We start from the raw sequence: 16,349 nt of genomic DNA, 5'->3' as shown, positions 1-16,349 counted from the left end.
ACAAAAAAGAATGTTTCTGATGGTGTTCTTGGGCCAAAGAAATACCTGTCAGTTCCAACATTAAGTAGTTTGGTCCAAATACCTTAATAAGTATTTATATCTTAGTAACCATTGGGAAAAAAGAAAAACTTGTTAATTGAAAGTAGTTCATATGGTGTCCAACAGATGTCATTGGGCTTTCTTTGAAAATATAAAATACCTACAGGGGTGTCCAACCTTTTCTTTTTCCTGTTGAACCTTGAAAGAAGAGTTATCATGGGCCACACATTAAGTACACAAACACTAACAAAAGCCTGCTGAGCAAAAAAAAAGTTTGTGCGTAATTTTTGTGACATCTAGCACCACAAATAAGCAAAACAGGCCTCACATAATCTATGTAGCACTCAAGCTGCAGGTTGGATACCCCTAGTAGAGGTAGCCAGACACTGTGTGCAAGCCTGTGCAGCCTTCAGCTGCTCAGAAGCCTGAGTTGGAGGATGGGTTGAGCCCAGGAGTTCAAGGCCAGCCTGGGCAACATAGCAAGACCTGACCTATCTCTAAAAAAAAAAAAATGAGCAAATTTGCTGTGGTACGCCAGGATACCTTGCCACAGTTTGGGAACCTGGGAACTAATACTTTTATTTAGCCTAGTAGACTATCCCTGGAAGCTCAGTAGCTTTATGATTTAAAAAAAAAAAAAAAACACTGACCTGAAAGGTTTTGTAACAGCCAGGATTAAGATAAATAAACTTTGCCCATGATAAATCCATGATACATTTATGGATACAATACATACTATTACTTTTAATTGTCTTCCTTACAGATGTCCCAAAACCAATGACTACTTTAGTAGGAAGATTTTTGCCAGTACCAGCAAAATTAAATCTCATTACACAACAAGTGAGTCATTGTTTTAATAAAACAATACAGTTGGGCATTATTGTCTCTTGAAATTCTAATTGTAATCACTGAGGAAATATAATTTATCTTCCATTGGAAAATCAACAATGAAATGTTTACCAAGAATCAATCCTTTCACCGTGATAGATGCTGTGGGATGGGTGGAGTCAGTCCCAGACCCAGTTCTTTGCCAACTGTGTGAAGCCGTTTTCCATTCTATAGCCTCTAGTCCAGCATTCTGCCCCATCATTTGCTAAACTTGTCCTTTGCAGCCCTGCCCTTGGCACATGCCACCTCCCTGGTCCAGAACAACCCTCAGCTTCCTGAGTATTATGAAAATGCTTTTTAAATGTTTGCTTCTATGATTATACCATAAAATGGTATGACATGTAAGTAGAAGACAAATAAGCTCTTTTTCCCAAGTCTCGCTGTGAAGTGTTACCTCCCCAGAAGAGCCTTCCCTAACTCCCCAGTGTCATTGTCCCAGCACCTGTCTCCCCGACAGCACTGTCACTGTCTTATGATTCTTGGTGGTTGGTTTGTCTGCATCCATCCATGGGAATGCAGGCTCCACAGGGACAGAGGCCAAGTGTGTCTTGTCCATCTCGGTAAGCTGGGAACTGGCACGGAGCTGGGCACATGCAGCACACTCACTCCTCTTTCAGCAGGGCAGGTGCTCTTCTGAGCACTTGGGTTACATCAGTGAGCTTAGTGAACTCCTAAAAACAAAATGCATAACTCTACCCTCCTGCAACCTACATTTTAGTGCAAGAGACCGACAATTAGCAAATCTAATAAGTCAATTGTATGTTGGGAGAGCAGAGGAGGGGAAATGGGGGTTGGTGGGGGAAGAAGGCAGTTTGCATATTTAAGCAGAGTGGTGACAGCTCCACTGGGAAGGTAACATTTGAGCAAAATCTCGACGTGAGGGAGTGAGCCAGGTGATTATCACATGGAAGAACATTCTAGGTAGAGGGAGGAGCACAGGCTTCGAGTAGGGTCATGCCTACTGTGGTGGCTGTGTGGAGGCCAGTGGGCTGGGATGGAGTGAGCCAGAAGAGGGTAGCAGGGAGGAAGCAAAGATAGTGGAAGGATTGGATCGTGGCATTCACTCTGCTCGCAAAGGGACTGGTGGGGAGGTGGGTTCCAGACAAAAGCAGGCAAGCCTGTATTGCAGTAATCTCAGACCAGGTAGTGGCAGGGCAGGTGGAGGGAGCAGCTTCTTAGAATTCTTTGGAGGTTGAGCCAATTGGATCTGCTGATGGATTGGATGTGGGGAAGAATTGGGGGTCTGCCCAGCATTTTCAGCCTGTACAAAAGGAAAGACAAGAGTTTCCATCAACAGAGGTGAGATAGTGTAAGTTTTGTGAAGGTGTCCAGGAAGTCCATTGGACATTAAATCTGAGATGTCTTGGACATCCAGGTAAAGATGTGTGGAGAAGAGTAAGGAAGATCTGTGCTGGAGAGATGAAGCTGAGTCCCAACTGCAGAGCTGGCATTTAGAGTCACGTGAATAGGGCCAGGTACAGTGGCTCACGCCTGTAATCCCAGCACTGTGGGCGGCCAAGGCAGGTGGGTCATTTGAGCTCAGGAGTTTAAGACCAGTCTGAGTAAGAGCAAGACCCCGTCTCTACTAAAAATAGAAAAATTAGCCATGTGTTGTGGTGGGCGCCTGTAGTCCCAGCTACTTGGGAGTCTGAAGCAAGAGGATTGCTTGAGCCCAAGAGTTTCAGGTTGCTGTGAGTTATGATTCCTTGGCAGTCTACCTAGGGTGACAGAGTGAGGCTGTCTCAAAAAAAAGAAAGTAAAGATAAAGTCATGCGAATAGATGAGGTCTCTAAGGGAGTATGTGTAAATGAATGTTTGTTGAATGAGTAAGTATTTCTCAGATAACTTGTTGGCAGGAGGTGAACAATCTGAGCTGTGATGTGGTTAGCACCTGACGGGGAGTCTGTTGGGACTGCATGGAACCTCTGCTGTTGCTCTGCCACACCAGGGGCCGGCCTTCACGGAGTCAGCTGCCTACCAGGGGGGCCCACGGGGCACTTGCTCACAGCCTCCTGCCTTTCTAACTCTTCCCCATCTTGCCTTGACTGTTTATTACTGTCCCCACTTTGGCTCCCTGACCTTCCAATCCAGTGTGGACGTCAGGGCCGATTCTTTCAGGGATGTATTTGCTATATGCTCAGAATGCTCTGCTTCCTCACTAGGCAAAGCATGTGCTGGGCGGGCAGCATGGCAGTATCAGCAAGCCAGTTAGAAAGCAGAATCTCAGGTTCCACCCCAGCCCCAAGATTCAGATCCACCAGATCGGAATCTGCATTTGAACAGGATGCCCAGGTGACTTGTGCACAGGGTGTAGGCAGAGTGCCCCCACCTCTGAGCTGACTTTCCTTACTCCTAGGTGGCTGAAAGTTGCTCAAGAAAACTCAGGGATTCTAGCCTAACTCTGCCCTCGGTTTATGGCCTGTATTTTGGGACATCTCTTTTCTGTGCTATATTTTGGGGCTAAATAAGGAAGGGGAAAGGGTTTATGTAAATAATTGCTTCAACCTTGAGAACTATGAAATCCTTTCTCCAAGAGAATGTAGAACTCATCAGACTGCCAGGCCTAACAGGTCCCTGGGTGACTGCAAGAGACACCTGTGTCTGCACCCTATGAACACACCCCTGGGCTGAGTGACAGAGTGACAGGAGAGCCCTGGGGCTTAGGGAGGGAGATGGGCCCAGAGGGTCTCTCAATGTCTTCCAGCCCTATCAAGAAGGGATTACACACAATTTAAAAAGGGGCCAAAAGAGAAAAAGTGAAGAGGATAAAGAAAATGTGTTTTCTAAGACTATACTTCTTAAAGCTTATTTTTAAAGTTTTAGAGGGTGGAGGGGACGAGGATAAGATGTTTAACTGTGGTATATGCAGATAATCTCAAAACATAATTTTATCCAATACTTTTAATTTCTTCAAGATTCTGATAATACCAGGTTTTGCTCCCCATTCCTTTCCCGTGAATAACCTTTGTGAGCCATGCTAATAACATAAAGGAAAAAAAAAGAGAGAGACAAGAGAGCAAAGGGCATGGCTAATGCAGAGACTGTATTACAGACATTGCTTCTGAATTCGGTCAAAACTGACTACAAAATACTTTTTTTTTTTTTTTTTTTTTTGCAGTTTTTTGGCCAGGGCTGGGTTTGAACCCACTACACCTGGTATATGGGGCCGGCGCCCTACTCCTTGAGCCACAGGCACCACCCTACAAAATACTTTTTTTGAATATATAAACAGTAGTTGCCAATGTCAAGATCTCTATGTTAAAACCAAGAACATAGGGCTCAGCACCTGTGGCTCAAGCGGCCAGGGCACCAGCCACATACACCTGAGCTGACAGGTTCGAATCCAGCCCGGGCCCGCCAAACAACAATGACGGCTGCAACCAAAAATAGCCGGGCGGTGTAGCAGGCACCTGTAGTCCCAGCTACATAATAACATTTGGTTTATTACAAATGGAAATTTGTAATTGAATTTATTTCACAATTGAGAGTTCATAAGAATGAAAGTGTTGGCTCGGCGCCCGTAGCTCAAGCGGCTAGGGTGCCAGCCACATACACCGGAGCTGGCAGGTTCGAATCCAGCCTGGGGCTGCCAGACAACAATCACAACTACAACCAAAAAATAGCTGGGTGTTGTGGTGGGCACCTGTAGTCACAGCTACTTGAGAGGCTGAGGCAAGAGAATCTCTTAAGCCCAGGAGTTGGAGGTTGCTGTGAGCTGTGATGCCATAGCACTCTACCCAGGGCGACAGCTTGAGGGGTCTATCTCAAAAAAAGAAGCGCTCCAATGTAATATTCCCGGCCAGCTGGCTGACAGCTGTGTGAACTGGGGTGTGTGGCTGGGGCCCTGTGTCCCTCATGTGCTCCCCACTTTGCCTACAGATTCTGGGGGGTTTCTCATCCCAGGGCACCCACCCTGTGGCCAGGCAGGTCTGAGAGACGACTCTAGAGATGTTAGTGGGTTCATTGTTGTAATAAGGTCTGGGTGTGGCTGTAAAGGGATTGTGATATAAACTTCTAGAAGAAAAGAATTGTTTGTATCTGTACCTAGGGGCTGATGGGCAGAACTTTTAAAATACCTGCTGATTTGCCTCGGGGCCATAGCACACCTGGCCTGGGCCAGCTAAACAACAATGACAACTGCAACAAAAAATAGCCAGGTGTTGTGGTGGGCGCCTGTAGTCCCAGCTACTGGGGAGGCTGAGGCAAGAGAATTGCTAAAGCCCACGAGTTTGAGGTTGCTGTGAGCTGTGACAGCATGGCACTCTACCAAGGGTGACATAATGAGACTCTGTCTCAAAAAAACAAACAACAACAACAAAAAACACCTGCTAATTCAAAATATTCTTGCCTTTGGCTTTGTACAGCTTGATAACGGAGCCTTACCATCCGTAGTCAACGGTTCTTCTTTCCCCTCAGGATCAGCTCTTCCAGGACCACCGAAATTAACTTTGGCTGGGTAAGGATTAAAAGCAATACATTGCTACTTATTTTAATGTGAGAGTTTAAGAGGCTTTGGAATACAAATGTGACTTCCTTCTATGCTATAGAATTAGCTTTACCTGCATAGCTTCATGACTTTTGAAAAATTATTTTCTACCTTAAGCAATGTCACTAACAATGTCGCTGTACTCACCTGGCTTATTGTTGCTGGAAAGGCTGAGCCTTGGTCTCCTCCGTTTGTTTCCATTCTGCGACCTGATGTCCCTGTCAGTGTCAGAGGCTTGGTCCCATTTAGAGGTCTATCTTGGTTTCTCATTGATTCAAACTATGCTGTCTGTTTCTTTTTTGTTGTTACCGATATAAGCAATGATGTGGCAGCTACTTAGCATTGGTGGTGGTCTGTAGAATCCCCTCTGGGCCTCTGCCTTCCATGCCAAGTCAGCTCCCACTGTGTGGCAGGTACTAACACATGAGTCCGTAGTCACGATCTCCAGGTGAACATGGGCTGCACTGGGACTTTGTCTTGCGATTTGAAAGTTGTGTTTATAATTGGACCTAATTATAAACTAACTAAGCTAGTTGAAGCTGTGTCAGGTTAATATTCGTGTGCTATTGGTGGCCTGGGCGGCTCTCCCTGTTCATCAAGCCCTGTAGCTGATAATGGACATCAGTCTGTTCCTGCCTCCGCCAGGTTTTTGGTCTGCAACCTCAGGCAGACATACTTCCTGAGGCCTGAAAGATAGCAGGAAACATGGACTGCAGCCTCTGGAGGTTTCCAGGCTGCTGCAGAGTTCTGCCATGGCATGGAGCTTTGCGATGGCTGTGGTGAGAGTGAGGAGAGCATTTGGGGCAAGAATGAGAGGCTGTGATGGGAGCTACTGGGTAGGGCTCTGGAGATACCGCATTCAATCAGTACAAGGTGGTGGCTGCTCACGTGACTTGCTCCTTCGGTTCTGGCAGTGACTCTTGGAGCTGGCTGCGTGTGCGATGCTGTGCCATGTCAGCTGGTGACTTCCCGTTACACTGGTGGACTAAGACTAGGAGGAGCCATTCTCCCTGCCTCGCCGTCCTGGAATGATGGGTCAAGTGAGGGTGCACTTAGTGTCACTGTAATTGGTTATCTCATCAACAAAAATGACTTAAAGAGCGTCCGGATTCTGCTAGTAGCATTACATCTTTAGTTACCTAGGGTGGTGTGAGATGGGACGATCCTGAAGGTACTCACTTTATCTTTCGTGTAATCTGGGGGCTGCTGGTACCATTGGTGCATTGCTGTGTGCTTGACTATGTACAGGACATGCACGGACTCTTGATATTTCCAGCACATGCTCTGAGACGCGCAGAGCCACTGAGGCTTAGCTGCAGTGCAGCTGATGGCACGTTTCCATGCAGGAGCAGTGCTAAGGACGTTTTCAGTGCAGCATGTTTCCTCTGTCCCCTCCCCTTCCTCCCCTCCCTCCTCATCCCTCCCCTCCTCTTCTTCCCTTTCCCCCTTCCTCCTTCCTTCCCTGCTCCTCCTTCCCAAGCTATACCAGATTTTTCTTTATTTTGAAGTAATTGTGCAGGTTAAAAAAGATTTTTCTATTATAAATGATGTGCCAGAAACAACATGAGCTTTGTGTTTCTATTTCTTGATACAGTTAATTACTTGATTTGATTTTGCTCCACTGAAATGTCCCCATAATTTTTACCTCAACATCCACAGGACGGATGGTATAAATGTATTGTTTGTGTAGCAGTAAGGGGACAGTCAGAGAAAGGTTTGCTGCTTGTTTCACTCTGTATGAGTTCCCAACCATGACTCTTCCCCTCTTAGCTCTTGAAAAGAAGCTTGACAGCCCAGCATTCAAGCATCTCTCCCCTAGCTGATGACGCAGCAGGTCAGCTTGGGCCTTGAGACCAAGAGTCTGAAATGCATGAATTGCCCCAATTGTCATGCTTTAGAGTTGGGTGGTGAACTGGCTAACTTATTAACTAGCTTATCATATTAAGAAAAACCCTTTTATAATAATAAAAACTCATGCCCTGTCTCTCTGTATAGCTTTAATAATCTGATTACCAGTCAGTTAATAAATGTGAATTCTGACATTGTTGATGCTATTGTTTTTGGTAACGTGATGAAGATCATAATAAAGAATATTTGAGAGTCTGTTTCTCTGGAAATTTTTTTCTTAAAGATGAGGTTATATCTCACTGTGCTATAATTTATTTATAATGCTTGCCTGAGGCAGAGTTGTCCAGACCTCTTCTAACTCTTATAACTCTTTAGAATTAGAAGAGTTTTTAGAGTGGCACCAAGAAAGGCTCAAATATAATTAGAGCTGTAGAAGTATTTTTCCCACTTAGATCCCGCTACAGTCGGCTGGCTCCTGCTGTCTTCTCACTTCCTGGGCTCCCTCCTAATGGAGCCTCGCTGTTCATGCTGTTGTTTCAGCTGAAACATCCCTTTGACCAATAATGAAACTTTACAACGTTAGAAGCTGCTGTCAAGTTCTGCCTTTTTCAGAAGTATTTTGTTTTAACTTCTTTCATCTGTATTGAACTATCCAGTCTCTTAATTTCTGTGTCATTTACGATCAGTGAAACCGTGCCAGTTGATTGTACACTGTGTATTCTCTGATTTTTCATTTGTGTATGTCTCATGTCCTCAGTTATTGGGGGGATTCCTCTAGGACAGGCAGCATAAATGTAAAAGTTATTTTGGGTGTGTTCTGAAGCACTTATCAGTTCTGGTTACCTCTGGACAGGGAGTGGCAGGCCACCCTGGACCCCAGCTCAGGGCAGGTCTGAGGTGGCCGAGGGTAAGAGCAGTTGGTAGGTGTTATGGGCCCTCCCCTGAGCAGGCCAGGGTCTGGCCCACAGGTAGAGGCAGGGGGTGAGAGCTGGACCTGCCCCCTGCAGACACCTACAGGGACAGAAAGCTGCACCTCTCCTGTCTATAATGGGAAACCCAAACTAGATGAATGCTGAATGAATGCCGCAGTCAGTGACATGGTTTGGGGATGTTGTCTATAGAATGGGAGATACCTCAGAAGAAGTAACAATTAGCAGTGTGTCCATGTGTCCAGGTACCATGAGCTGTTTCCACTAGGGGGTAGAGACAGGTCCCTAAACAGTTGCACAGATGGTGAGAATGGCAGCAGAAGACCAATGGCCATGGACAGGTGGCATCCATGCCAGGGTGGAGAGGGGAGCGGCTAGGTTAAGATGGCTCAGGACTGACACCAGTCTGGACAGCTAAGCATCGAGTATGCACATGGGCCACAGAGTACAGGGGACAGGACAAGGGAGCTCACCTGTCTTCAGGATGTTTGCCTTCATTGTAGCTACACCCCAAAAGGCACGGAGTCACTCCTGTGCTCCCTGTGGTGACACAAGACTGTCAGTAAGCATCCATCTTGTGCCAAGTACTGCTCTCATTTCTGTTGGAAACCCAAGAGCAAGTTGTGCCCTTGCCATAGCCAGCGCATGGCAGAGATGAGACCAGCACCATAACCTCCAGGAGGATGCTGAGAATGAGACAGACACACCCACGTCCGTGCCCAGGGCCGGACCTTGTCACCAGGCTGTCTCTGCACACGGCTCCTCTTCCTCACCCTTCCCGGGTACCCTTCTTGCATTACTCATATTCTTAGGTCCGTTAGTCCCCTCACTTCTGGGAAGTGCTCCGGAACTTCGCCTGTGTTGAATCTGTAGCCATCCTCACATTTAGCAGCATCCAGAGACACATTAGAGAAGGAGCTGGCTTCTCTGCCTCTCATGCCCCTGGAGATGATTTCTGGGCTAATCCTCAGATGCAGTTAGGAGGGAGTGGTAATAATCCCCTCCTCCAAGGAGGACGGTCCCAGTGATCACACGATATCCTTGAAACCTGCTTTGATGTTGTCAGTAACATTACAGTGTGGACAGCCTGCAATGTGCTAAGGAAAATGTGAAGGATGGGTTATCTATCGTTCTGTCCCTCGCATTTGCCATTACTGTTTAGATCTTAAAGGGAACAAAGGTTTGTTTGGTAAGGGGAGGGGCACACAAAATAGAGGTTTAAACAGGTCAGGCAAGAAGCTCCAGGAAGATTTCCTGAGAAGTGTGAACAGCAGTGGGATCCTGCTCCCCACCCACCGTTAACTCCCTGGTGTGCTGGCTGGGTCTGGCAAGGCAGCCCCGTCACACTGTCAGCTTCCCATTTCGTGATCAGGCCCCTGTAAATAATACCTGTAATTGTCTGGTGTTGAGATTCTCAGTATTTATTGAAAAACACCAGCTGCTTAGCTAATTCTCTTTTTAAAGGGCAACCATCTGAATACATTTTCTTTTTTAATCTTTATAGAGTAACTCTTAGTTCATGGGACACAAAGTCTAAAAAGCCATGTAACTGTACCAAATCCCAGTGTCTGAAATTGTAAGTAATCACAAATCCTTCATTATTAAATATGAAATAAGGTTGTTTAGAAGTCAGTCAGTAAGTGAAGAACAGTCTAGACAAACTGTTAATGGCCAGTAATAAACATGTTACAGTTAATTCTCAATAAACATGTTACAGTTAATTCTCAACAGCCGTGTCCTGCCCCTCATTGTAAACCAGAATAGCAAGAAAAAAGCCACTTTTGCATGGACCCGGTTCAGATTTTTTGGTGTTATTTTGGCCAACTAACTTAGTAAGTGCCACTGCCCACACTTCAAGGAATGTGCTTTTTGGGCCGGTGTAGTGGCTCACGCCTATAACCCCAGCACTCTGGGAGGCTGAGGTGGGTGGATCCCTTGAGCTTAGGAGTTTGAGACCAGCCTGAGCAAGAGTGAAACCCCATCTCAACTAAAAATAGAAAAACTTGCTAGGCATAGTGGTGGGCACCTGTTGTCTCAGCTACTAGGGAGGCTGAGGCAGGAGGAGCTCTTGAGCCTAAGAGTTTGAAGTTGCTGTGAGCTATGACTCCATGGCACTCAACCCAGGGCAAGAGAGTGAGACGCTGTTTCAAAAAAAAAAAAAGAAAAGAAAAGAAAAAAGAAAGAAAAAGGAGTGTACTTTTCTTGGATTTTGGTTTACATTCTCTAGCCCTTCAGACAAGTACTAATCATGGTCATTATAATTGCGCATTAACTGTAACATTTCCAAATCCTATTTTGTAAAGGTTTGATGAATTTGTTTATATTGAAATTTTCTCAGAAAAATTCTCCCCCAGGAGTACCAACTCCTAGGAAGCAGAGTCGAGGGGGAGGCAGGGCAGATTGTTAAGCAGAATCTTGGCTGGGAAGTAGACAGTATGGCTGAAATAGCAGGTGGGCCCAATGGCCAATGCAGCACTCTGAACTTCAGCTTCCTTGCCCCCCTGCCAAATTCAGCACCTGTTGTTTGCGTTGTGGGCCTTGCTCTCAGCTCTGGCTGTGGCCTGCTCACTTTCTGCCCTTGTATCTGCCTTAACCCTAAGTTGCATGTTGAAAGGGGAGAATATGTCCTAGAGCCATGTCTGACAACCCTAACCACAGTCTCCACGTGATTTTTCCATTGCAGAGCTCCTGCTGAAGTCACTGAGAGCTCCATTGATGGGACAGTGATGAGGGGGTGCACAAGTGGGTAAAAATCAAGGAGCCCATGAAACTTGGTTCACAAAACAAAACTGAAAGGCTTGGCGCCTGTGGCTCAAGTGGCTAAGGCACCAGCCACATACACATGAGCTGGCGGGTTTGAATCCAGCCCGGCCCGCCAAACAACAATGACAGCTGCAACCAAAAAATAGCCGGGCGTTGTGGCGGGCGCCTGTAGTCCCAGCTACTTGGGAGGCTGAGGCAAGAGAATCGCTTAAGCCTAAGAGTTTGAGGTTGCTGTGAGCTGTGATGCTACAGCACTCTACCCAGGGGGACAGCTTGAGGCTCTGTATAAAAAAAAAAAAAAAAACTGAAAAAACAAATTGATTTTTTAAAAGGTAATGAAGTCTAGGGTTGACTGATTTGCACCGTCACTGGTTTAGTCTGTGAGTACAAGCCACGTGCCTCTCTGAACATTGGAAATGCCAAGAGACAACCGATCAGGAAACTAACTCAGCTCTGGGTGAGGAGGACAGAGGGAGAGAGCCTGGCCCATGTGGTGGTGTCGAGACAGAGTGGCCTGCCCAGATGGAGATTCCTGACATGAGGAGGACCAGGCATAGTGTCCAGAGTGGACATGCAGGGCAGAGGGCTCTTGTGGAGAGGGGCTGCTGAGCTGAGGGTGGGCACTGGGCAGATAACATTACCATGAAGCTTAGACAAGGTGTAGACTGTAATTGGGGACAAAGTGATGTGACCCCTAAGGACTTGGAAATGACTAAGAAGAGTTTTACTTACTGAATTACCTCAGCCTGGAAGGCCAAAGAATAGCTGCTTGCTCAGATGCAGCTTCCCAATTTAATCAGTGACTAACACACTAAAATAAGAATTTACCATCCCCATGGGATTGGTCAGCTTTGGAACAGAGGAAAGGAGGCTCAGGGCACAGTGCCGCCAGGGGGCAGAGCCCCACGGGGGGGTGAGGCGCGGCTGCTCCTACCCCAGGAAGTGCAGCGTGCAGCAGGCGGGAGACTGGAGCCCTCTCAGTGTGCCTGATGCCTGTCCTGTGCTCAGCATGTGACTGACCAACCGTCCAGCCAGCATCTAGCTTCTTCAGTAGCTGCATACTGAGAGACCAGGGGCCCTGGTAGAGAAAGGGAGCGTTTTGCACACTGGAAGGGAACGTTTTTTCCATCATAAATTAGCACAAGGCACTCTGATCATGCATCATGATTTGATTGGTACCAGTCCGGTCCAGAGAAACCAGTTATCTCTGGAAATACGAATACAGCTTGTTTTTTTTGTCTGTTTGTTTTGTTTTGTTTTTTGAAGAGCTAAGGAATAGGCAGTTTCATCCAAGCAGACTCACCCCTCGAGGAGTCTTGGTGGCAGGCCTGTGACCTTGTGCTGGCGTCTCTCCCTGCACACCTCATGTCCTCCTGTCAGCAACCTTTGGCTCAGGGGATGGACGTGAGGCCTGGAGTCCCTCTACTCCTTCACTGGCCAGTGGACACAGTCACCACTCAGAGCTTTCTTTTTCTTCACTGTTTTTCTTTCTCCAATTAGTCATGTAGGTGAGGTGGTGGGGCACAATTTCCCTAGTTGCATTAGTCCTGCTTTAATGGGCATCTCTGCTGGGCAGAGGGATTAGTATTAATTGGCTTTAAAAAGAAGAACTATCGTATTTTTTAAAAATCAAAGTGATGGGGGCGACGCCTGTGGCTCAAAGGGTAGGGTGCCGGCCCCATATGCCAGAGGTGGCAGGTTCAAACCCAGCCCTGGCCAAAAACTGCAAAAAAAAAATGTTAACCTCAGCTCGATATAAAAATCAAAGTGATGCACACAAGTAAAATCTGATTTCCCTAGTCTGGCTTACCATGAACCGCAGTGTCACTCTGCTCACTCTCCCTGTGGCTCTCTCCCCCGCCCAGAAGCTTGTGCTGTCACCAGCTTCTGTTTCCAGTCCTTCTGGGGATGGCCTCCACCCCATGCAGTGGTGCATGAGGGCTTTACTCTGCATCCTCCTCCTCCAGACGGAGCTGAAAGCACCCTTTCTAGCTCCTCTCTTGGTTCCTTACTCTTACAACTTTTTAAAAACAATTCAACCTTGTGTTGTTTGTGTTCCATTAGCCATAAAGAGCTGGAAATTATTTTTATGATGTTTCCTAGTTTCCTAAGGGATTTGCTATTATTATTATTGTTGGTTTTATAATAAAGGAGTGATGAATTTTGTAGAATCTTTTTTTGCACTTATTAAAATGATCAAATTGTCCTCTATTAATCTTGTAATATCATCTGTTACGACAAACTTTTCAATGTTAATTCATCCTTGTATGCCAGGAATTAAGCCAAAGCTAATATTGCCTTTTGTATGTGCTGCAGGATTTAGTTTTCTAGGATTTTTGCATCTTTGTTTATGAGTGAGATAGACCTATGATTTTCCTTTCTCATATTTTCTTTATTTTTATTTTTGTTTCAGTGTTGTGTTGCCTAATAAAAATGCATTAGCTAGTAGCTTTCTTTTTCTCTAGTCTGTGAAAAAGTTTAGGTAAGAATTTATTTTCATTAAAGGTTAGGTAAAACTTGCCTGGAGAGCTCTCTGGGTCTGGTGTCTTTGGGGTTGGAGCGGTTTCTTTAGTAGCTGTTTTCTTTAGTTTTATATTTCTTCTTCTTCTTCCTCCTCCCCTCCCCTCCCCTCCCCTTTCTCCCCTCCTCCTCCCTTCTTCCTTCTTCCTCCTTCCTTTTTCTTCTTCTCTTAAAACATCAGGCACTTACACTTGGGGCCCATGAATTTGAAATCAGTGTCACTGAGCAGAAATCAGCTGGCACGCTACCTTGGGGGTCTCTGGGAGAAACTGACCCTGGGCTCTGGTGGCCTCTGGAAGCTGTGGAGTCGCTGGCCGAGTCCAGTCAGGTCACTCCACTTTGTTTGCATCATTTGTTTCTTTTTATCTATTTCTTCCTGAGTCAATTTTGACATTTTTTAAAATTTTTTTGAAAATTATTGAATTCCCCAAATTTTCTGATCTATTCATATATTTGTATATTATTTTCAAATTACCTCTGTATCTATAGTTAATAGACCTTTTTAAATTTTTCTTCTTTTTTTACATAGCCCAAGTCTCAGAAGCCTACAAGTTTTCTGATTTTTTTAATTTTAATTTCTACTGCTGCTTGTTTGCACCTTTTCTCCCTCAGTTCCACGAGAGGCTGTCTGTTCTCTCGCTCTTCTCGCGAGCACTGCCCTTGCCTTCACGGATCGCCTTGCTCATCCATCCGTTCCCTGTTTCACCATGAGCGTTAATTTACTCTCTAGTGTTTTCTCTCTGCGACCTTTGTTATTTCACTCTGTTGCTTGGCTAGCTTTTTGTGTCAATTGCTGTATTTATTTTTGATCTTTTTTATTTTCTAAAGAAATGCATTTAAATTTATAAATTACCCCTGTGCACTGCCTTCTGCATCCTCCAGGAGCTGATACGTGTAGGGGGGACTTTTCATTGTCATTCACTTGAAATACTCTGTAATTTTTATTGTAATGTTCCCTTTACTTAATGAGTTATTTAGATGTATATTTCAAAGTATCCAAGTCTGAGTGTATGTATGCATATATGTGTATGTGTATGTATATATATTTTTTATGACAATTTTATTGTTAATTTTTAAATTTAAATATACTGCGGTCAAATAATGTGGTCTATATGATACTAATTCTTTGAAATGAATGAAGACTTCCTTTATGACTTAATGCAATCAATTTTGAAAATATTCTCTATTAACATGAAAAAATGTATATTCTCTATTTACTGGGTATAGTGATCTATCCGCTAGCTTGAATTTGTTAATTTTGTTGTTTATATATGCTAATTGCTTATTAAATTCTATGTGATTTATCTGTTTTTGATAAAAGTATGTGAAGATCTCTCACTTAAGATTGTGAAGTTGTCTGTTTTTTCCTTATAATTCCATTCTGTTTTATTTTGGATCTATAGTATAAAGGGCATACAAATTCATGATTGTTACATCTTTTTTGGGTGAATTTTTCCATCAGCTAATAATTACCGTACCTCTATATCTTGATGCTTTTTCCCTTACATTCTTTTTTAGAATTCAGAAATTCTAATATTGCTGCGTCATGTTTTCTGTGATTAGTAGCAAGTCATATCCATAACTCCCCTTTATTTTTATATTTTATGTGTGGTGATTTTGTTTTAGGTATGTCTTCTGTAATCTAAATATAGCTGGATTTTAAAGAAAGTAAATCTAATAATTCATGTGTTTTAATAGGCTTCTTTAATTCACTTGCATTCTTTGTCTGATTATTGATTGATATATGTGAACTTATTTGTACCATCTTTTTTTTGAAGCTTTAAATTGTATTTATTTAACTTCTATTTTTTCCACTTAGTAGCAGCATTCTATACATTCGGCTCTGCACCTTGCTTTTTAAAACTGTGGTAAAATATGTACAACATAAAATTTACTCTTTTAACTCTTTTTAAGTGTACAATTCAGTGGCGTTAAATATATTCACAATGTTATGCAACCACCACCACTGTCTATTTCTGGAACTTTTTCATCATCCCAAATGGAAACTCTGTGCCCATTAGAAAACTCTTCCTACTCCTCCTCAGACCCTAGGAAGCCCATTCTCCTTCCTGTCTCTGAATTTGCCTACCCTGGGGCCTTAGGTGAGTGCAGTCACAGGCTTGTTCTTCCGTGCCCGGCTGACGTCACTGAGTGTGATGTTATTAAGGTGTCACGCGTGTCCTGCTGGTATCATTCCTCAGGCCGAGGACCCCGCTGTGTATACACGGCACGTTTTGTCTGTCTGTCATCCTTGGTGAATACTCATGAGTACTGTTGTGACCGATGCTCAGTGGACACTGGTGTACAGGTGCCTGCTCGAGTCCAGACTTCGCTTCTTTTGAGTGTGTCCCTGGAAATGGAATTGCCGGATCACACCGTAACTTCTTAAGGAAGCTCACAGGCCTCCGCGATGGTGTAGCATTCTACACTCCACCAGGGATGGACACACCACCTTGTTCTGTGTTTCTGATCGCTGCTGCTGCTGCTTTGCTTCTTTTTGCCTGATGAATGTTGGTTTTGGAAAATTGGCACTAATGACAAAGTGGAGGAAGTGGAAAGTGACATTAGTTAGGAGGCCACAAGTGCATAGAGAAGAGATGATGAAGACCTGAACCAAGGCAGGAATTGTGACAATGAAGGAGGAAGACACAGCCCTGAGAGACATTGTGGCATTCGTCACTCATTGTTCATCCATTCCACAAGGATTGCTGAATGCCCGTTACCTCAGAAGACAAGGAAGGCAGCAAGGAGCAAGCTAGCTGTGGCCCTGCCCTCCCAGCACTCGGTGTCTTACGGGGGAGGCACATGAATGAAATAGCATGTGAATAAAGTTTGGAGTTGACATGTGGAACAGGGCAAAAGAGCAGTAATGGGCT

The 16,349-nt window shown here is 44.8% G+C and overlaps 1 protein-coding gene across 1 annotated transcript in view; it reads left to right on the top strand.

The window, feature by feature from the left end:
- The window catches only part of TESMIN (testis expressed metallothionein like protein), a 38,465-nt gene that overhangs the window by 7,880 nt on the left and 14,236 nt on the right, over window positions 1-16,349 (top strand). Inside the window, exons 4-5 of the mRNA XM_053561419.1 lie at window positions 803-879; window positions 5,292-5,383. Coding sequence (XP_053417394.1) covers window positions 803-879; window positions 5,292-5,383 — 169 coding nt within the window. The remainder of the gene's footprint in view (window positions 1-802; window positions 880-5,291; window positions 5,384-16,349) is intronic.

This window comes from Nycticebus coucang, chromosome 14, assembly GCF_027406575.1.
Source record: "Nycticebus coucang isolate mNycCou1 chromosome 14, mNycCou1.pri, whole genome shotgun sequence".
Taxonomy (NCBI): domain Eukaryota; kingdom Metazoa; phylum Chordata; class Mammalia; order Primates; family Lorisidae; genus Nycticebus; species Nycticebus coucang.
The sequence above is the reverse complement of the archived record's forward strand: the minus strand, read 5'-3'. Positions and strand labels throughout refer to the sequence as shown.